Source organism: Palaemon carinicauda, chromosome 1 (genome assembly GCF_036898095.1).
Source record: "Palaemon carinicauda isolate YSFRI2023 chromosome 1, ASM3689809v2, whole genome shotgun sequence".
Lineage (NCBI taxonomy): Eukaryota > Metazoa > Arthropoda > Malacostraca > Decapoda > Palaemonidae > Palaemon > Palaemon carinicauda.
The window spans coordinates 108,868,269-108,891,391 of record NC_090725.1 but is presented as its reverse complement, the minus strand read 5'-3'; the positions used below and the strand labels follow the sequence as shown (position 1 = coordinate 108,891,391).

General features: G+C 46.8%; 1 protein-coding gene across 1 annotated transcript in view; it reads left to right on the top strand.

Moving 5' to 3' along the window:
• LOC137653520 (fibrillin-1-like) overlaps positions 1-23,123 on the top strand; it is a 234,878-nt gene that overhangs the window by 121,420 nt on the left and 90,335 nt on the right. Inside the window, 4 exon segments of the mRNA XM_068387022.1 lie at positions 13,005-13,124; positions 14,322-14,444; positions 15,180-15,280; positions 15,282-15,302. Of these exon segments, the coding sequence (XP_068243123.1) occupies positions 13,005-13,124; positions 14,322-14,444; positions 15,180-15,280; positions 15,282-15,302 (365 nt within the window).

The window sequence follows — 23,123 nt, the reverse complement described above, 5'->3', positions numbered from 1 at the left end:
CCCGCTGACGACCGACGAGTCACTGACATGCCAGAGAACTGCTAGCCATATCAGTACTGAAGTACTGTGCCAGTTTACTTATCCCCAAGTACTAGCCTTGACGGTAGTATGCCAGTTGTATAGGTGTATACAATACCCTGTACATCTGTAGTATAGGACCATATCACAGACAGAAATCTTTGGTACATAACCATACAATAGAATAGTTTTCCAATACTCTGTGCTTCTAAGCACAATCTCTTGCTGAGACCTACCTGATTTTGGGACTCGCTTCCCCTTTTCTTACGCTGACTCTTCATCAGTCTCTTTGATTCTCATTATTAATTCCCTGGATGTAGGCGTTGTTTACGCTACTCTATCCTTATGAGCTAGAATCTTCCATTGGGCCCCCCTTAAAGAGGATGCCCTAGAATCAATAATTAGGAAGGTCGCAGCAGTTGGCTGGAGGGATTCACAAGTATGTCTCTCTCCTATTCTTTTCCAGCGTACTTATCCTAAGCCTTATACAATAGAAAGGAATCTTCTATTACAGTGAAGCACGACACTGGGAAGCTGATATAAACAAACGGTCAGGTATGGCCTAAAAGGAGGACTGAAAAGTTTCTTGGGTCTCCTTGGGATGTTCAACAGCATCCCACAAACGGTCAGATATGTACATCTTCTGATCATGCAAAGCAAACAAACGCTTCTGGGAGGAGGGAGGTTCCTTCTGGATCGCTGGACCTTCGATCCTTGGGTCCAAGGCCTAACCAAGATGAGATTAGAATGGAAATAGACGTTACCTCCACCATCCTTTCCTCTACTCTTCCTACATTCCAAAACCCCCCTGGAAGAGCATACTTTAGAGCTCTAGAGCATACTAGCGGTAAGGAAAGTCCATAGATTTCCAAGGAAGGCGGTTTGGTGTTCACGTGAAGGAAAAAAGAAAACAGAGTCATTCTGGACTTGTCGCCACTCAACAAGTTCCAATAACACAGCAAGTTCAGGATGTTAATCCTTCTGAATATAAGGACCTTATTCAATAAGGGGTGTTCGCAGTCTGGTCACACCTGAAAGATGTCTATCGGCAACTTCCAGTCAGTCACCCCCTCCCCTCCTACCTAGGATCCAAGTTACAGAAGATAACATATATACTAGACAAGATTCTCGTCGGACTAGATTCAGTACTAGGATCTTCACAGAATTGGCAGACAGTCAAGCTAAACCAAGCCTAGAAAGAGTTCAGGCAACAAAGGACCTGGACGACAGGCTGGGGTGGGCAGCACCTGAAACGGCTGGTCTGTGAGTATCCATGGAGATGATCCGGCCCCCGGAACATCGGGGATGCAAGATAGCTTCAAGAAGTCTCTATTCTCTCCAGCTCAGGGCCTTCAATGTTTTTAAAAAAAAAACCATTGAAACCTGTGGTCACCCCAACTCTCCTTTCCCTTGGGGATGTAAAAGGAGATCGCAAGGTCGGTCAAGAGACTATGGTAATCAGTCAGGATTCCAAGACGCTAACAGGGAGGAGTTTTGAACTCTCTCTCCAGTTCACGATAATGACAGACCCAGTGCTACAAGCACAGGTGTAAGATACGTTAAGGGCTGGAGAAGATACGCATCAAACGCTCTAAGAGATCTAAAAGGACCAATTATGGTCGTACCTTCTTCGCTTACCCTACAATGACCAAAGGCCACAGGCCTGTAGGCCATATTAGCCCTGTAATGGGTGGGGAAACACTCCACGCAGATCTGACCACCTCAGGCTGATGTGGGGCATCGAAGCGATAATGAGGCGTCGAAACGGTCGAGGATAAGGGACTTCTCATTTCATTAGGTGATGTTAGCCATCCCTTCCCTAAGGGAATGTCACCTATCAGCAGCTCATGTATAAATGATCCGCAGGGTGACAGCGGATGCTCTTCTTGGGCTCAAGCCAATAGAGTTGGAATGGTCCATGGACGCAGACCTATTCCCTCCCAGATGGGAACAAGTCCCCGAGCTGCAGATCGATCTCTTAGTCACAAGCGTCATCAAGATACTATTTCGATATGTAGCCCCATACGAGGATCCTCTAGTTGAGATACAGACATCATGTCTCTAGAATAGAAGGGATGGACTTGGGAATTCCTGTTCAGCCCATCCAATCTCCTGCGGAAGGCCCTCTATATGCTGAGACCCTTCCAGGGAAGAGAGGCTCTGTTGGCTCCTAGGTAGCCCAAGAGCACCCCGTTCCCTGTAATGAAGGAACTGAGACCGAGGCTGGTCCTAGTTCTGCACCTAGGATTATCCTGGAGGTTCAGAAGCTTTCTGCCTTCGATTTCTCACAGAGCACCCGATCCCTTCATCTTATGAATTCCTTGCCCTAATGGTTAGGGAAAAAGACTTGGGATCTCAAAAGGCAAAATAGAATTCTTAGAAGAATACAAGTTTAGTCAACTAGAAGACAGTACGAGTCGTCTTGGGAAAAGTAAGTTACTTTGTTAAAGCAAAAGGACCGAAAGGAATCTCATGATCTTCTGCCTGTCCTTCTCTGTCCACCCTTATAATCAAGGTCTGGCGGCCAACAGCATGATGGCTTTTGAGAAAGGAGTCAGTGCATCCTTGGATACTATAAGATTGGTTCCTCGGCCCTGTCCCCATATGAACCCTTGAGTAAGCACCAAGAGTATGGCCGGCTTTGCGAGAGAGGTCGCTTGATTGGATCTTTGGATCCATGGACCAATATCTACGTGCAAGTCAGCCTCGACTAGACCTCTTCTATATGCCCTTTAAGTGGATCTGACGAATGAAATCTTTAATAAGATTCCGAAGACATGTGCAAGGCTTAGGCCTGCACCACTACCAAAGCCCATCTTATAGTCTTTGGACAAGGTCCTACATTATGCCTCACCTGTGAACAATGAGGTTTGTTCCCTCAAGGATCTAACCCAAAAGGTTATTTTTCTGTTCGCTATAGCCTCTGGGGCTAGAGTTAGTGAAATAGTGGCCCTATCTGGGGATGAGGGCCACATTAAATGGGAGAACTGCATCTCTTTCCTGATCCAACCTTTCTCGCTAAGGACGAGCTACCCACTAAGAGGTGGGGTTCCTGGAGAATCTGCCCACTGAAGGAAGATGTCTCTCTCTGTCTGCTTGAGTGCCTAAGGTCTATCCTCGTAGAACTTCAGACTTCAGGAGAAACTGCTCTTTACAGGAGAAACTTCTGGATCAAACTATCCCTACAACTGAGGGCGAAGCTCGCCTACCTTATTCGCGGAGCGGATCCTGACAGTACTCTTGCAGATAGTGATCTGAGAAAAATTGCTTCATCACTGAACTTTTCAGTGTGTGGACTTGAGCCTCTTCGCTCCTTTATTGGACGGAGGTTGTCCAGTGTCTTACAGACACTATGCTAAGCAAGTCTATGAATTGAAGCATTATGTGGTGGCGGCAGGTGGTATTTTGGACCCTGTCGTCTAGCTCTGCGATGAACAGTCAATTGATTGGGACTATCAATTAAAAGGAGAAGGGGTCAGCATTTTTCGTGTGACCTCCCTTTGAATAAGTGTTGCCAAGGTAACACTAAATCTGTTCAGAATCTCAGATGTGAAATTATACGGATACCACTAGTGCCGTGTGTACATAATACACAGTGTTGTTAGACTATTTCATGTACAAAAATTATAAAGAGAAGTCTTATTAAAAGAGCTTTTCTTCAGTCTGAGAGTGGCACTCATCATTTCTTCCCCTTTCAAAAAGGGAACATTAATTTCTGTATGTCTCTTGTATAATTTCTTTATGCTACATTCATTTAGCATGTAGTAATTTATTAGAAATAAATGTCTGTTAAAATGCAGTTGCGTCCTAATTCGCCCGACAATTGCATGTTTAAGATGCCAGGGTTCCTTGACTTACTCATGTAAGTATTTCTCATATCATTGTATGCTTACAAACAACGGATGGGGACACTGATATTGGTTCGGCAATATATACAAACCTTGAGACCGTTTGTATTCTCAGTGTATACTTATGTTTGTTCATACAATATATGCTACCTTGAGGCCCTTTTTCTACCGTCTAAAGTGACTTTTCCCTGCAGGGGGCAGGAAGCACACACATTGTTATGCGTAGTGATAATGACGGATAACGGTAACGTCATTTGTCTCGATTGGCCCTTTTGGCCGTAGAAATATTGTCCCAAGGTTAAGGCACTGATGAAAATCCAGATACATTGATTCTCTGGTATGTTTCCATCAGGACGTCATGGCTTGAGCCCAAAAAACTGATTTTGAGCGAAGCGAAAAATCTATTTTTGGGTGAGATGGCCATGACGTCGTGATGGACCCACCCTTCTTTTCTAAGAAAAGATCTTCAGTTTCCCTCCCGAACTACTGTATCTGTAGCACCATGCTCAACACTATAAGGAATGACCGCCAGAGGGAATTGGCGCGGTTGTGATACGATAGTAGTAGGGTAACCAGGGTAACCTCTGATGTGGGGTGCAGATTGCCATGTGGCGTGTCAAGAATACGTCCCCTGATTATATACGATATCCTTGAGAGTAAATCTTAAGGGTACTAGTGCCAGAAGTTAGAATTCTGTGAAACCTTTGGTTTAATTCTCTGGGAATATCACTGTAGTCATATATACCCTTGGGAAGCTACTAAAGGAACCTTCCATTAGGGCATCCATCTTACCCAAAAATAGATTTTTCGCTTCGCTCAAAATCCGTTATTTACAATCCTGAAAATACTTTTATGTCGGTGGTTTGAGTGTTGCACTGTGGGAGTTATTCCTATCTCTAAAATTTATTTTCTGGGCTCCGACCTGTGCTGCCCAGTGAAATGCTCCTTTTACATTTCTAAGGTAGAAACTGCTATGAATTTACCAGAGAAAAAATTGTACAGTATAGGAATGCTAGGTTGAACCCAGCTCGCTCACCTAATAAGGTGTGTGTATAATATACTGGGGCGTGATAAATCACAACCAGAGGTCTCGTACCATTTAGATATCTCCTCTCAATATCCCTGTTACAGCGAGGTGCCGTTCAACACCTAACTCGGATCTATTACTACCAACAGTCCAACCCACGCCAGTGACCTCACTCCTTTTTCATAGCACATCGTGTGTAGGCTACTCTGATTTTTTTTTTCGTGGTGTTTTCTCGGTTTTACCCAGGATTTATCAATGATGTCGGACTCTACTGTCTCTCCATCTAAGTTAAGCACCAGATCTATGAGTTTTGAGTCTTTGGAGGTAGCCTTGCCCTTAGTTTTTTATTGTATATCGGTTTTTATTTGTTACTGTTCGCGGCCCCGCTTCGAGGCCGCCATCATGGCCGGCTACCTCCTGTCACTCGTTCTTAATGTCTTACAATTAGTCCTCTTTACTAATTGTTTTTCGTTTCGAACCGCTGGGTATATCACAGTCCACACCCACTGTTATTTATTACATTATGGTTATGGTATTTTCACCAAGATCAGTCAGTTATGATATTACTCTACGTATCATAGTCGATGTTAGGTTGGCATGCCTGCTCGCCTTCGGGCGCTCCTAGTTGGTTACTTCACGCTATTACGTTTTTTACCGAGGTGATATCTAATAGCAGATTACGATACAGTATCTTATATTACCACCTAGTTATTTACTTTAGTTTGAGTGGGACTCTCGGGAGGAAGTTCTTTCAGTTTTGTGTTTTTATTTCGATCGGCATCTACCCGATTTTGTTATGTTGGCCCCCCTGTCCAGTCGATACCTACCCGCACTGGAGGGCTCGGCTCGTTATTTCCCTGCCTCTCTCCTGCGTCCCCCTCTTACTATGAAAAGCCAACGGTATTTATCGCATGCTTCCCTATTCATTATATTTTACCATATTATCATATTATCTTAAGTTATATTACCTAGTCATTATCCGTTTATGATCATTCGTTATCTGTCTTGGTTCATCGACCAGGTTGGTACTCCTTGTCTCCCTGTCCCACGTGATCGCCTTCTGCCTCCCCATTGGCTTGTTCTCGTTGTAGGCGTCTGGCATCCCCACCCACCCGCCTACCCCATCCCCACTCCAGGGATGCCTCTCGTCTCTGAGGCTTGGAGTCAGCTGTTTTGTCTTATGGGTCGAGTCCTCTCGTTCCCCAGTCCCCTTCCCCCCTCCCCCTCCCCCTCCCCCCCCCTCCCCCTCCCCCTCCCCCTCCCCCTCCCCCGGGGTGTCGACTGACTCTTCTCCCTTCGGAACCGTGAACATTAGCGAGGCTGTATGTGTATTTTTACGCCTACTCCTGCCCTTTCGTAGCAGTTTTCTCTCCGCTGCTCCGATTGGCCATCGATCGGCTGGAGTGATTTCTGCTATGCTTTGGGTTTTACGGCGTTTCCCCCGTGTCGTTCCGCACCCCACGGGACCCAGTTAATAGTATTCCCCCACCCTTCCCGTGTGACGTTCCGCATACCACGGACCCCACACGATGTTACCCTCTTTTTATTTGTAGGAATCCCTTGTGTAGCTTTCGAGCTTTGTTGAACTTTATCGAGTTTTTTGGTTAGGTCCTTGCGACAGTCGGTGAGTCTCCGACTCTCGACCTCCCCCCCCCCCCCCCCCCCCCGTTTTTCCCGCCTACCCTGGTAGGCTAGCATGACCCCTGGGTCTCTCAGTTGTCTCCCCGGAGCTAACGGCTTATTATTAACCATATTATTCATTTTATATTTTTTCTACTAGACTGTTCCCCCTCTGAATGATCATAACCAACGGATTTGATTTGTTTGTATTTTACCTTATTAGGTGTTTTCTACTGTTCGCCATTACGGCTTAGAATACAATACTACCCGGCGGTTGCCGGTTTACTTTAAGCACCCGGAGCCCCCGTGCTCCTCTAGAACCTACCTACTACGGGATACTTATGTATCTTTATTTTACAGGTGGTCCGCTGTAAGATGACAGCCTGTGCGGCGGTCCTTCACCAAGCTTGCGGCCACGACGTATGTAGGTCGCACGCCCACTGTGCTGTCCTTGTTGACGACCTGACCGTCTGGTTTGTTATAAGCTGGTTTCGACGCTCACCTCGGACTCGGTAAGTGGAAAGGCAGTTACTTTTAGATTTTCATATTAATCTTTGACATTTCTGTTATTCCCACCATGTCCTAATCGATGACTCGGTTTTCACAAGATGATATCTAACCTTCACTTCCTACGTTGAAGTCTCTTGCCACTAGTAACGGTCGATTCTCTTTCAGAGCTCCCAGCCAACTAAGACTTCGGCCCTAGCGACCCTTAAGGTCTGGGTTGGCGGTTTCGCCCGTAACGTTAAGGCTAAACAGCCTTAAGTGTTATCTGAGGAATGGTGTTCCCTGATCTACCCAAATGCCAAGACATCGGCGGCGGTGCCTAAAGATGTAGCGGACCCCATCATCGCGAAGATGGAGACCTTGCTCCTAGCCCAGGAAGAGATGGGCGGGAACTTAACAGAAGACGTCGCGGCTATTAGCCTCGTTATAGAACAGATGGCCCTTGACGAACCGGATCCAGGTAGGGAGGTAGGTGAGGCAGGTGGGTCCCGGGCTAAGATTCCTCTCCCTAGCCCGACTTTCTCTTCTACTACTTGTACCCGTTCTTCTTTTCAGGGCTTCCCGGGGAAACACGGGGCTGATATCAGGCCTCGCCCAGTTACCCCGAAGATTAAGGCTCAACGTAGGCCTTTACTCGAGACCCGTAAGTCTTCAAAGTCTCCGAAGTCTGTCAAGACTACTACTAGATTCCCCAAAGACACTGCTGTTGCATCTTCTTCTCATGGCTTGAGAAAGACGCCAGCCTCCGTTGCCACCCCGGTGGCTCCCTTCGACCCGGAAGCTTTCTCCAACAAGCTTTTGTCTGAAATCGGGTCCATGATGTCAACCCTCACTGAGAGGGTGCAAAATAATGAGAGCTTAGTAGAAAGCCTCATGCGCTCGGGACTGCCGCAACAGCAGCAATATGCCATCCCCGACGCCTCTAAGCTTCCGGAATTCACAAAGAATAATCCGTGGAAGATGGCTCTGCATTCTCCATTCAAGGATGGCATGCTGACCATCGAGGGTTTTGGCACCCGGCCCATTGAGGACTTTGAGTTCTATCCACCGGGCCTCCAGTTCCCCTTCCCCGGCTTCGCTCGTTTGACCGAGGAAGCTCTTATTCGATTGGACAAAGTTCCTAGGGAGACTGTCATCTACCCTAAGGAACAAGCCCAGTCCACCTGGGTTCGCACTTTGAATGAGTGGGATTGTGTGAACACTATGCTCACACCCCACAAGAGCTCATACACGATGTTCGTGGTTGATGAGCAAACCCCTACTCCACGCGTCACCAAGATGATGGACCTAGCTTATCAGGCCATCAAGGAGGACAAGCCGTTACCACAGCTCCGAGAGACGGACCTGACTTCCCTCCTCTTCCCGGGTGACCACGAGTGCTGGCATAACGCCCCAGCCACCTTCACGACAGGCAAACTGAACGCTGACTGTGCCTACACACAGTTCAGCGAACGTCTCCCCAGGCTTCCGGACTCGCTGATTCGCCTTGAGTTCGAAGCCCAGTGCAGGCTCAGTAGATCCATTAATTCCGCCACTATGACCGAGATGACCGCCATTACATACGAGGAGGAACCTCTCTTTAAGGTCCTCACTAAATCCCTCCTACAGACACTGTTGGTCGATGCCTACGAGTTTCTCGCTGCCAGGTTTCGTTGCCGAAGACATGTTTTGTCTGGGGCTACTATCAGAAATGAGCCTAACAGGCTCATTAAAGCCCCAGTCTGGGGTCCGGATCTATTCCCAGAGGACTTGGTGAACACTGTCCTCAGCGAGGCGGCCAGGGTTAACCAAAGCCTTAAGGTTAGGTGGGGCCTCGTCCCCAAGCGGAAGTTTGAGCCAGCCGGCACCTTTGCTCGAGGCAGGAAGAGGCCGAGGCCCTTCCACTCCTCTCAGAACAGACAGCCCCTTCAGTTCGTGCAACCTGTTCCTGTGGCACAAGGTTCCCAACCTTCTACTTCGAAGGGGCACCCTCAACAACAGTACGTGTTGGTCCCTCAGGCTCGGGTAGCATCGACCTCATATGCTACCTCCCGTGCTTTTAACCCAGCCTACGAATCTCAGGGTTCCTTCCAAGGCTACCAGTGCGCCAGAGGCTCCGGCGCCAGAGGCTCCGGCGCCAGAGGGGGCTTTCGTAACGGGTAGCGGAAGGGGTTTCACCCGAGGCAAGGCATTCCACGGAGGCCGAGGAGGCAAATCCTCTTCAGCCCATTGAAAATCCTCAGGTAGGGGGAAGACTTTACGTCTTTCGAAATCGTTGGAAGTTCAGCAATTGGGCTTTCAGCATAATTTCCAAAGGTCTGGGGTGGAGTTGGATAGAAGGGCCCCCTCCACCAACCAGTTTCTACCAACTTTCAACGGAAGAGCTAGTCTCGTTTGCAGACGACCTATTGCAGAAGAACGCAATCCAAAGGGTTCATCAATTGAAATTTCAAGGTCGCTTGTTCAGCGTGCCAAAGAAAGACTCAGACAAGCGAAGAGTAATCCTTGACCTGTCCCGTCTGAACTCCTACATTCGATGCGACAAGTTCCACATGTTAACAGTCTCTCAGGTGCGGACCTTACTTCCCCGTGGGGCCGTCACCACCTCTATAGATCTTAGAGATGCCTACTATCACGTTCCGATAGCAAGGCATTTTCGTCCTTTCCTAGGCTTCAAACTAGGCAGCCAAGCCTACGCATTCAAAGTGATGCCATTCGGGCTCAACATAGCGCCCAGAATCTTCACCAAACTGGCAGACGGTAATTCAAGAACTACGAACCCGGGGGATTCAAATAGTAGCTTACCTAGATGACTGGCTCGTCTGGGCGGACAACGTTGAGAACTGCCTCACGGCAACAAACAAAGTATTAACCTTCCTTCGACAGTTGGGGTTTCAGGTCAACCTCGACAAATCCCGCCTGGTCCCGGAGACCAAGTTTCAATGGCTGGGGTTACAAAGGGACCTACGTTCCCATACGCTATGTCTCCTGAAAGCCAAGAGGACAGAAATAGCAAAGAATATGAAATGTTTTCTCAGGGACAAGTTGACATCCAGGAGGAACCAAGAAAGAATCCTAGGCTCCTTGCATTTTGCCTCAGTGACAGATATTGTTCTGAAGGCCAAACTAAAGGACATAAACAGAGTATGGCGCTCCAGGGCAAACGGGAAGTATAGAGACAAAAGAGCTCGACTTCCCCCAATTCTCAAAAAGAGACTTCGGCCATGGACAAAGGTCAAAAGTCTATCGAAGTCAGTCCCCTTACGACATCCGGCCCCAGGACTCTTCATTCACACAGACGCCTCCTTAACAGGTTGGGGAGGATACTCCCAACACAGGAAAGTCCAGGGACTATCGTCGACTGTATTTCGACAACTTCACATCAATGTTCTAGAGGCCATGGCGGTATTCCTTACTCTAAAGCGACTGACCCCAGCCAAGAACCTTCATATCAGACTGGTTCTAGACAGCGCAGTCATAATCCACTGCATAAACAGAGGAGGCTCCAAGTCAGCCCACATAAATCACGTCCTGTTAGCAATATTTTCCATGGCAGCATCGAACAAGTGGCATTTGTCAGCAGTCCATCTGGTGTGAGTGTGGAATGTAGTGGCGGACGCACTCTCGAGGACAACTCCGCCTGAGTCGGAATGGTCCCTGGATCAACACTCATTCAAATGGATCTTATCTCGGGTCCCGGGTCTCCAGGTAGACCTGTTTGCGACGGAGTCCAACCACAAACTAGTATGTTACGTAGCCCCAACCTGGACCCTCGGGCTTATGCTGCAGACGCAATGTCGTTGGATTGGAACAATTGGGAGAGGATTTATTTGTTCCCTCCGATAAATCTTTTGGTTAAAGTGTTGGACAAACTCGGGTCTTTCAGGGGCCAAGTAGCTCTGGTAGCCCCCAACTGGCCCAAGAGCAGTTAGTTTCCTCTGTTGGTGGAACTGGGTCTCCACCCTCGACAGATACCCAATCCCATTCTAACACAAGTAGTACAAAATCGCAATGTGTTAGCTTCCTCAAAAATTCAGAATGCACTAACTTTATGGACTTCATGAAATTTGCAGGCCAAAGAGGTGCTGCTATTGATCCCCAAAATTCCCTGTTTTTGGAATCGGATAAAGGGGAATCTACCCTCCGACAATACGACTCGGCTGTTAAAAAACTTGCAAAGTTTTTAAGGGACTCAAAGGTTGAAAAGATGACTATGAATCTGACAGTAACCTTCTTTAGAACTCTTTGAATCAGGCCTAGCGGCCAATACAATTACTAAAATTAAATCAGCCTTGAAAAAGATTTTCCATATTGGTTTTAATATTGACCTTACGGATTCATACTTCTCGTCAATCCCGAAAGCCTGCGCCAGATTTAAACCATCAACTCGCCCTAGCGCAGTTTCCTGGTTTTTGAATGATGTCCTTAAGCTGGCCTCTGACACTTTTAACAAATCTTGCCATTACATAACGTTATTAAGAAAGACCTTGTTCCTATTGAGCCTAGCTTCTGGCGCCAGAATTTCAGAACTGTCGGCTTTGGCTAGAGACCCAGGTCATATTGAATTTCTCTCTTCAGGAGAAGTCCTTCTCTCCCCTAACAAAGTTTTCTTGGCTAAAAATGAGGCCCCTCAGAACAGATAGTCCTCCTGGAAGATTGTTCCACATCCTCAGGACCCATCCTTGTGTCCAGTTACCACCCTGAAATCCTACTTAAATAGAACTTCCATGAAGTCTACAGGGCCCTTATTCATTAGAGAAAATGGAGGAACCATTACCCTGAAAGGAATCAGACAACAGATTCTTTATTTTATTATACAGGCTAACCCTGAATCATTCCCCCATGTCCATGATATACGAGCTGTAGCTACTTCAGTTAATTACTTCCATCATATGAATTTTGACGAGCTTACGAAATATACAGGCTGGAAGTCCCCTAAAGTTTTTAAACGCCACTACCTAAAACCTTTGGAAGCTCTAAAATTTGCTACAGTGTCAGCAGGGAATGTGGTTCCTCCTGAAAGGTAACTAGTCTTAATCTCAACGTCTTGCTCTATCCTTCTTCCTCCTACCTGCCTTACTTATTGTTCCTACTTGGTTTTGGTTTTGTTTTACTTGAGCTATACCCTTATGGTGTATTATTTTATTCTCCTGTTAATGATCTTCGTTACTACGAATTGTTTTTGTTTATACCTGTTATTACTCTTACTCTCCTATGAGTTGGTTTTTGTTATTTTACTATTAAGGATGTTATTTATTTTGCTCTGCATCATTATTTGCCTTGCCTTACCAGCCATCCCTAGTGTGGGATTTTGCCATTATTGTATTTATTTTCCCTCCTTAATGTTTGAGAGTACTTACCTACAGGATTCCTTGTATATCATTTTTCTTGGATTAAAACATGTTTTGGTATTATTTTGTATTTACTTACTTCCCTTCAGGTATTGTGCCAAGTTTGGGCCCCTATTTCTCTGGCACTATTTCACTGGGCGGCACAGGACGGAGCCCAGAAAAGGGATTTTGACGAAGGAAAAATCTATTTCTGGGCGAGAGACCTGTACTGCCCAGTGAACCCACACTTCTTCCCTCCCATCTTGGGCCCCAATCTTTGGTGCTATAAGGAATGACGTCACTGGCGTGGATTGGACTGTTGGTAGTAGAAGATCGGAGTTAGGTGTTGAACGGCACCTCGCTGTAACAGGGATATTGAGAGGAGATATCTAAATGGTACGAGACCTCTGGTTGGGATTTATCACGCCCCAGTATATTATACTGACACCTTATTAGGTGAGCGAGCTGGGTTCAACCTAGCATTCCTATACAATTTTTTCTCTGGTAAATTCATAACAGTTTCTACCTTAGAAATGATGTAAAAGGAGCATTTCACTGGGCGGCACAGGTGTCTCGCCTAGAAATAGATTTTTCCTTCGTCAAAATCCCTTTATTTTTATAGTATAGTACTGTGCAAACTGTTTTATAGGTCAATGAATGTTTTGAATATTTCAGATGTGAATGAGTGTGCAAATACACAAACTTGTGATGAAAATGCTAATTGCATTAACAATATGGGCAGTGCGACTTGTTTTTGTAAACCGGGCTACAAAGGAAATGGAAAAACATGCAGTGGTAAGTAGTTTTGTGGGGCTCCTTGTTACCCTTATGGTATGAAATGTTGAGGTAACATAGTCGTGATTTCAAATAACCAAACCATATGTAGTATACTGTACATATATAAACCAATGATTTATAGGATGTTACAGTTAGAAGGTAGGGAGAAAACTGTATACCAGCTGTGAAAATAAGTAATGGATTTGTAATTATATATTTTGTATGCAGAATTGAAATGTTAAATGCTTTATATCATTCCCATTTTTCTGTGAACTAGAATAACTATTAGTGATCTTCAAGGTTTGGGAAAAAGATTTTTAATGTACAAATTAACCAACAAAAAATCAGCAATATGACAAACCACCAGTATGGCATTTTATAGAGTATAAGAAAGCTTTTGATTCTGTCTAAACTAAAGCAGTAATGAAAGCCCTTCAAAGACAGGGAATAGGTGAATCTTTGTTAGAACACTTGAAATCTATACTGGTAGTACAACCATTTTAAAACTATGTAAGATAGTGAGAAAATTTGATTGAGAAAAGAGTTGGAGAGGGAGACACCATCCCCTAAATTATTCCCAACATACCTTGCCCAGTAGTAGTTTTTAGGAAAATTGTATTGTGAAAATGGAGTTAACATGATGAGGAATACAAGATTTGCAGATGACATAGTAGTTTAGTGAAACATGGGAGGAATTGCAAATTTTCATACATTTGAATAAAGCAGAAATGTAGAACTGAAGGTGAATTGAGTAAAACTGTTTTCCCTGGACATGAGACGAAAATTAAAAGGAAAAGAATGAAAGGGAGAGCATTTGGTAAACAAAATGAGATTATGAAAAGGGAAGTCTCTCAAAAAAAAATTAGTCAATGGTCCTACCAGTATTAACTTGTGCATTAGAAACTTGGAGAGCCTTTCTAAAGCCGTAGAATGTAAGGTCTCCTTATATAGAAATAGCCTTATTAGTAAGTGCCTACAACACAATTGCTAAATTGTGATAAATACCTAAATATTAAATTAGGTTTTGCAAAGCACACAATTTTTTCAGTATGGTGTGAGAAATCTTTGAGATGTGTAGTTCTGAGCACTCCTAATGAGATGTAATTAAATTGTACATGCTGATCCCTGATATTGTATATCGGGAAAGTTTAATAAAAACTTTAATACTATTTTCATTAACTGTCTGGAGTTATTGCCAACTGTTGTTAATTCCAGATGTTGATGAATGCCTTTACAAGTTGGATAACTGCGATGACAAAGCAGTCTGTATTAATACCATAGGAAGTTACCTTTGCTTTTGCAAAATTGGATACTCTGGAAATGGGCGTGCTTGCTTTGGTAAGTGTAAAAGTAAATAATTATTTTATATTTTAGTACCTGTAATTATTATCAACCAATACTAAGGGAAAATGAATTATGTAGTAAAGGGAGATTTTTCTTGAAAATTTAATTCGATATTAGGTTTGGCAGAGGTCTGTATTTTTTATCAAGTTACGCAAGTGTTTTTTTTTCTGAGGGAGAAATATCTAGAATTAACTGGACAAAATAGCCACTTCATTATAATGGTAAAAGAGATTGGTATGTTGGTTAACTTTTTTCCATTCTGTCTCGAGTTACAAAGATGTTTTTATTGAATTAATAATTTCTGATTTTTATTATTCATGGAAATAGTAATTCATACTAAGTGCCCACCCCGATTCCAAATGGATACTGCATTCATAGATTGAGGCTTGCTTGGTTTAGTAGGAAACAGCACTTTTATGTAATTTTATTTAAGAATAAGGAACTGAAAAAAAGTTTTCTAGCCCATTTTTAATCTAAAATACTGTATCTTCATGTTCTCTGCCGTTATGGTGGAAAAATCTATACGTATGGGATGAACCTTGAATTTTCATCGAGTACCAAAAGGGCTTATTTTCAGCTTGAGCTTGTTATAATTTTTATATGATTTCTAGTTATGGAATTTTCAGGGTCATAACTTTAGCCTAGAAAATTTGAGGATGCTTTTCAGTTTTGGTAAAGAGGTTGCTTGTTAAGTTTAATTCCACATCCTTACTAGCTTAATATTTTCAGACAAAAATGAATGCCTAGATGGAACTTCCAACTGCCATACAAACGCTGTATGCGTTAATACTGATGGCAGTTACCTCTGCTCTTGCAAGCCGGGTTTTACTGGTAATGGACAAAATTGCTTTGGTAAGTTGAGAGAATGTTGTGAAGTATTTTGTTAAAATTGCAATGTTATTCGATGTTAATCGCAAGGCGTTATAGGTCCTTTGGATTTTTAGGGTTTTTATTGCCGTATAAATTTATTTTACTCTTTATTTTTACATAGCCAATGATGAAAAAGCACACTGGTCAAATCTTAATTCTGTGCTTCTCGACCTTGGAATTGATTTTAGAATTTATCTTGATGGCCGCTACCATAGCTGGCCAACACTTTAACTGATGTTAATTACTTGAAAAATTAATGTAGAATATTCTCCTTTTTTTTTTCTTTTTTTCCATCCAACTATGGCTTTAGAATTTTCTTTTAAAGCCTATTGCCCCTATTTTCAGTAAAGAGATAAAGTAATTTATAAGCTGGGCTCTTGCTAGGCGAGAGGAGTTGTAGACTCCTGGGTTCTGGCAAGGCGAGAGGATTTGTCGTCGCCTGGGTTCTGGCAAGGCGAGAGTTGTCGTCGTCGCCTGGGCTCTGGCAAGGCGAGAGTTGTCGTCGTCGCCTGGGCTCTGGCAAGGCGAGAGGAGTTGTCGTCGCCTGGGCTCTGGCAGGGCGAGAGGAGTTGTCGTCGCCTGGGCTCTGGCAGGGCGAGAGGAGTTGTCGTCGCCTGGGCTCTGGCAGGGCGAGAGGAGTTGTCGTCGCCTGGGCTCTGGCAGGGCGAGAGGAGTTGTCGTCGCCTGGGCTCTGGCAGGGCGAGAGGAGTTGTCGTCGCCTGGGCTCTGGCAGGGCGAGAGGAGTTGTCGTCGCCTGGGCTCTGGCAGGGCGAGAGGAGTTGTCGTCGCCTGGGCTCTGGCAGGGCGAGAGGAGTTGTCGTCGCCTGGGCTCTGGCAGGGCGAGAGGAGTTGTCGTCGCCTGGGCTCTGGCAGGGCGAGAGGAGTTGTCGTCGCCTGGGCTCTGGCAGGGCGAGAGGAGTTGTCGTCGCCTGGGCTCTGGCAGGGCGAGAGGAGTTGTCGTCGCCTGGGCTCTGGCAGGGCGAGAGGAGTTGTCGTCGCCTGGGCTCTGGCAGGGCGAGAGGAGTTGTCGTCGCCTGGGCTCTGGCAGGGCGAGAGGAGTTGTCGTCGCCTGGGCTCTGGCAGGGCGAGAGGAGTTGTCGTCGCCTGGGCTCTGGCAGGGCGAGAGGAGTTGTCGTCGCCTGGGCTCTGGCAGGGCGAGAGGAGTTGTCGTCGCCTGGGCTCTGGCAGGGCGAAAGGAGTTGTCGTCGCCCGGGCTCTGGCAGGGCGAGGAGAGTTGTCGTCGCCCGGGCTCTGGCAAGGCGAAAGGAGTTGTCGTCTCCCGGGCTCTGGCAGGGCGAGGAGAGTTTTCGTCTCCCGGGCTCTGGCAGGGCGAGGAGAGTTTTCGTCTCCCGGGCTCTGGCAGGGCGAAGGGGAGTTTTCATCTCCCGGGCTGTGGCAGGGCAAGAGGAGTTGTCATCTCCCGGGCTCTGGCAGAGCGAGAGGAGTTGTCGTCTCCCGGGCTCTGGCAAGGGGAGAGGAGTTGTCGTCTCCTGGGCTCTGGCAGGGCGAGAGGAGTTGTCGTCGCCCGGGCTCTGGCAGGACGAGGAGAGTTTTCGTCTCCCGGGCTCTGGCAGGGCGAGGAGAGTTTTCGTCTCCCGGGCTCTGGCAGGGCGAAGGGGAGTTTTCATCTCCCGGGCTGTGGCAGGGCAAGAGGAGTTGTCATCTCCCGGGCTCTGGCAGGGCGAGAGGAGTTGTCGTTTCCCAGGCTCTGGCAGGGCGAGAGGAGTTGTCGCCTCCTGGGCTCTGGCAAGGGGAGAGGAGTTGTCGTCTTCTGGGCTCTGGCAGGGCGAGAGGAGTTGTGTCCCGGGCTCTGGCAGGGCGAGAGGAGTTGTCGTTTCCCAGGCTCTGGCAGGGCGAGAGGAGTTGTCGCCTCCTGGGCTCTGGCAAGGGGAGAGGAGTTGTCGTCTTCTGGGCTCTGGCAGGGCGAGAGGAGTTGTGTCCTGGGCTCTGGCAGGGCGAGAGGAGTTTTCGTCTCCTGGGCTCTTGGAAGGCGAGAGGAGTTGTCGTCTCCCGGGCTCTGGCAAGGCAAGAGGAGTTGTCGTCTCCCGGGCTCTGGCAGGGCGAGAGGAGGAGTTGTGTCCCGGGCTCTGGCAGGGCGAGAGGAGTTTTCGTCTCCTGGGCTCTGGCAGGGCGAGAGGAGTTTTCGTCTCCTGGGCTCTGGCAGGGCGAGAGGAGTTTTCGTCTCCTGGGCTCTGGCAGGGCGAGAGGAGTTTTCGTTTCTCGGGCTCTGGCAGGGCGAGGGGAGTTTTCGTCTCCCGGGCTCTGCCAGGGCGAGGGGAGTTTTCGTCTCCCGGGCTCTGCCAGGGCGAGGGGAGTTTTCGTCGCCTGGGCTCTGGCAAGGCGAGAGGAGTTGTCGTCGCCTGGGCTCTGGCAAGGCGAGAGGAGTTGTCGTCGCCTGGGCTCTGGCAGGGCGAGAGGAGTTGTCGTCGCCTGGGCTCTGGCAGGGCGAGAGGAGTTGTCGTCCCCTGGGCTCTGGCAAGGCGGTGTAGTAGTTAGCGAACTGTTGCCAGATGAGCACGCAGACTTCCTACAGTCTGAATGCCAACGGCAAAAAGTAAACAGTCAAGAGAACTGGGCACTGGTCATCACCCCTCAAATTTTTTATACTGGGCAAGAGGACCGGGCTAGAACGCGGGTTCAAATATCTTTCGCCGCCTATCTTTAATAGGCCTCGACATGATTTTTCAATTCAGACAATTTATCAAAGTGACTCCCACTTTATTTTTTGACAGTCTTCACTCCAGCACATGACCCCCTCTGGGTGCAGGGCACCGCTGCTCTGTAAATAAAGAAGATTTTTTAGTGGTGGACTGGAGATAATCACATTATTCAGTAGAAAAGAAAAATTTGAAGAATATATAATCAGTGTACAAATACAACCTAAACAGTAAAAATTAAAATATCTAGAAATTTTTATTTGTCCTATGCTTATTTCCACGGCGAGAGTTGTCGTCGTCTCCTTGGCTCTTGCAAGGCGAGAGGTGTCATCTCTCCACCATTGTACAGGCTAATTTTTTTCTTAACCTCAAATCATAATTATCCCAACTAAGTTATTTTTCTTTTTTGAAATTTTTCTTTTACAAAATACACCTTGATGTCCTTAGTCAAAAAAAAAAAAAAAAAGTTAACAAGGGCCCATGTCAGATTTTTTCTTGGATAAGGGTCTAGTTTAAAAACTTGATGCGTGCACCTGGTCAAAATTTAATTCTGTATGCTGTAGATTATTCAGGTGTTTCACTCTACTTTTATCAAATATTTAACGCAGATTAATTTGAGACTTACAGGTAGTATTTCATTACAATAGTGAGATACTGTGCATAGTATGATTTATTTCATACAGAAATTGTCCTTGAAAGATACCCACATGTAAAATTGTAGCTTTGCAGGCCTATCCAATACTCGCAACCGAATACAAATTTGTATGCTCATATCCCAATATGCTCTTATTCAGTTACTCATAACCTCGGGTACTATTGTATATTGATTATAACTTTGCACTTTCCCCTCAACTGGAAAATGTGTGATTCAGCTTTTGAGTCAAAAGGATGAGTCATAAGAATAAACAGGATTTATTTTTTTTTAAATATCTATACTTGCCTTCAACAGATTAGGTAACCTTCCTACTTACAGTATTATTTTTCTTTTCGTATTTTAAGATATTTTGTTTAGGAAGTTTTTGAGAGAATCTATGCCCCTTTAGTTTTTCAGCAATAGCATATTTGAATGGTTACATTTAGTCCATTCTTGCAACATGTTTTTATGAATAGAACTTACCGGGCAGTTATATGTATATAGCTAATTATCGCTAATTTTGGCAGAATTTTTCTAAACGCGCCAACCGCCTTGTGGTGGTTGCGTGGTTAGGTGGTACACCCGTAACAAAGTGGTAGGCGGGATCATTCCCGTGTACTGAACTTCAGTTCATCTCTGCCGGGCGGATCGCTAACACATTGGTCCATTATTAAGTTTTTTTCTTCGCTTTCCCTGTTTTTGCTGTACCAGTCTGCTATTTGGTGAAGTACACTGATTTGGGGTGTTGGCAATCGTGATTTTGTTATTTCTTTGCTTTTTTGCTGTTATCATTATGAGTGATAAAATTCAATTCAGTGTCAGTGCGAATGAAGAATGTAAGGTGAGATTACCGAAAATGGCGGTAGACCCTCACGCAGTGTGTTTGAGTTGTAGGGGTTTTGAATGTGCCCTTAAATAATAGATGTGGGGAATGTAAGGGTTTGGATGAAAAGGATTGGTTGATTATGGAAGCACTATGTGCGTAAACTGGAGCTCGATAGAGTTAGGAGAGCTTCTAGGTATAAATCTAAGTCTGTTAGTGGAAAGGAAGACGAACTTAGTGTAGATTTATCCTTTGAACCTATAATTAATTCCTCTTTGGAAGTTGATCCTTCCCTTGAGTTAGTAACTCCTGCCCCTTCTACAGGATCCGTATCTGCGAATGACCCTCTGTACGCTAGGATGGCTGCAGAGTTGAAGGCCATTAAAGAACAACTTGCGGCCTTTAAAGGTAAGAATAGTGAAAGTGCTTGTGAAAGTGCAGTGGAGGTGGCGACTGACTGAACCTGTCATTACCCTAGGCCTAGACCTCTACCAAGCTCCCAGGACCAAGGGAGAAGGTACGTCGACATCCAAAAGGGGGTGAGAGGTACGTATCCTCGGTCAGCCGTCGCCTCAGACAGTCCTGTTGCCGATTCCCAGGCTGTTCTTGACCGTCATGGAAAAGACATGTCGAATGTGTTTATTTCTTCTCCGAATTCTCCTAGACGTAAATGGAAGTTTGAAGCGTCAAGACCTACGAAGAGGAGATGGAACCGTGACGAACTGTCTCGTTCTTTCTCTCCCGGTACTAGCAGCTATGAAGCTGGTCCGTCGGAGGACGATTTAGACTCCGTGCCTGTGAAAAGGACGAAGCCTAAGCCCGCAAGTCAGGATATTACAGCCGAACCTCCCCCTTCTGAGAGTGTTTTTCGTCAGCCCTCTCCTTCGGGACTGCAAGACCCAGCAGAAGTTGCTAAATCCTTTGTCTGTCATGCAGGAACAACTTTTTACGTTAGTGCAAGCATGTAGCCGCCCTCACGCCCAGTCTGATAGACGTAAAGACGACTCTTTGCCTATTAAGAAGTCGACTTCCAAGAGGGAACGGAGTTCTTCCCCTAAGGAAACCTTTCTATCTTTGTCGAAGACACGACACCGTTCTGCTTCCTCTACTGCTCGGCGCCAGGATGATACCTCCTCTCTCTCTCGGCTCCAGGACGATGACGGTGTGCTTACGCAAGGCGATACTTCTTCTCGATACCGGGACGATACTTCTTCTCGATACCGGGACGATACTTCTCGATGCCAGGACGATACTGCCCCTCGTTCTCGATGCCAGGACGATACTGCCCCTCGTTCTCGACGCCAGGACGATACTGCCCCTCGTTCTCGATGCCAGGACGATACCGCCCCTCGTTCTCGACGCCAGGACGATACCGCCCCTCGTTCTCGACGCCAGGACGATACCGCCCCTCGTTCTCGACGCCAGGACGATACCGCCCCTCGTTCTCGACGCCAGGACGATACCGCCCCTCGTTCTCGACGCCAGGACGATACCGCCCCTCGTTCTCGACGCCAGGACGATACCGCCCCTCGTTCTCGACGCCAGGACGATACCGCCCCTCGTTCTCGACGCCAGGACGATACCGCCCCTCGTTCTCGACGCCAGGACGATACCGCCCCTCGTTCTCGACGCCAGGACGATACCGCCCCTCGTTCTCGACGCCAGGACGATACCGCCCCTCGTTCTCGACGCCAGGACGATACCGCCCCTCGTTCTCGACGCCAGGACGATACCGCCCCTCGTTCTCGACGCCAGGACGATACCGCCCCTCGTTCTCGACGCCAGGACGATACTGCCTCCGTTCAAAGGACTCTTCTAGCGTTCGGCGCCAAGACGCAAGCCTTCTTTTGCAGGACGATTCCTTTGATTTGCCGTTGTCTGATTCTAAGGAGCCTTCTTCTCGTTCGAAGGATGTTGCAGATGTGGATCAGACCCTCGAGGAGGTCTCTGATGACGATGATAAACCTGTATGGACAAGGCCCTCAATGATGGGGCGAATGTTGGCTTTGCTGTTCTCAGCTGGAATCCTAAAGAAGAGGGCCCTGCTTTGCTCTTTTACTTCAAGGTCTGTTACCATTGCGCAGAAGTCTGAGCTTCTTTACGCCCCCCTGTCTCGGCATCTTTTTCCCGAGACCCTGGTGAGAGACATTACGCTTTCGCTGGCCCAAAAAGCCACCCAAGACCTTTTATCTCGTTCAGCTCGTAAGCCCTTGGCAACCACTCCTTCTTCGAAACGTGAGGAAAAGAAATTCCAGCAGCTGTTTCGGGGCAGGACTACCTCAAGACCAGATTTTAGAGGGAGGAGGCAAGAGTCAGGACCAAGATCAAACAGAGGTTCGTTCAGAGCTCGCTCCAGAAAATGAAGTTCGTCTCCTCCAAACAGTGGGCGCAAGACTGTCAGGTTTTTGGCAGTCTTGGAAGAGGAGAGGGGCAGACACCTGGTCCCTCTCAGTCATCAAGGAAGGATACAAGATCCCCTTCCTGAAGAAACCACCTCTCGCAGATGCTCCTCTGGCCTTAGTAGTCCAGTACACAGATCCGGGGAAACAGAAGGCCCTTCTAGACCTAGTCGATCAAATGCTGGACAAGGGAGCGATAGAACCAGTTCGGGATCTATCCTCCCCAGGCTTTTACAATCGCCTGTTTCTAGTGCCCAAGAACTCGGGCGGATGGAGACCCGTCCTGGATGTCAGTTCTCTGAATGTCTTTGTGGAGAAAACTTAAGTTCTCCATGGAGACGACTCAGTCTGTGCTGCCATCAGTATGTCAGGGGACTGGATGGTGTCCCTCAATTTGCAGGACGGGTATTTCTAAGTCCCCATCCATCCGACTTCAAGGAAGTACCTGAGATTTGTAATGCAGGGCAAGTGCTTCCAATTCAGAGCGCTTTGCTTCGGTCTCAACTCGGCTCCTCAAGTCTTCACCAGGATAATGGCGAATGTGTCAGGCTGGCTGCATCAAGAGGGAATAAGGATATCCTTCTATCTGGATGATTGGCTGATTCGTTCACGATCGAAGGAGAAATGTCTGGAGGATTTACGAAAGACTTTTATGATTGCTCAAGATCTAGGCCTGGTCATCAACAGGGAGAAGTCTCAGATCAAGCCGAATCAGACTATTCTCTATTTGGGGATAGTTCTGAATTCAGTTCTTTTTCGGGCTTCTCCCTCACAGGAAAGACAGACCAAGTGTCTCTAAAAAGTCCAAAGTTTTCTGTACAAGAAGAGGTGTTCAGCGAAGGAGTGGATGAGTTTGCTGGGAACTCTTTCCTCCCTCGAGCAGTTTCTCACTGGGGAGACTCCATCTAAGGCCTCTACAGCGCTTTCTTTCGAAAACGTGGAACAGAAAGATGCAGGAAGACTCCTTTTCCTTCCCCATTCCAGCAGAAGTCAAGAATCCTCTGAAGTGGTGGCTGGATCCAGCCTTGGTGGGGGAAGGGATCTCATTACACAAGAAGAACCCAGACCTAGTGTTTTTTTCAGACGCATCAGAGTCAGGTTGGGGGGCAACACTAGGAAGCAAGGAGGTCTCAGGCTCTTGGGAAGGAAATCAGTTGGAATGGCATATCAACAAGGAGCTGATGGCCATTTTTCTGGGGCTAAAGGCATTCAAAGACACTGTCTGGGAAGTTTGTGGAGGTCAACTCAGACAACACCACAGCTCTTGCGTTCATCAGAAAGCAAGGGGGG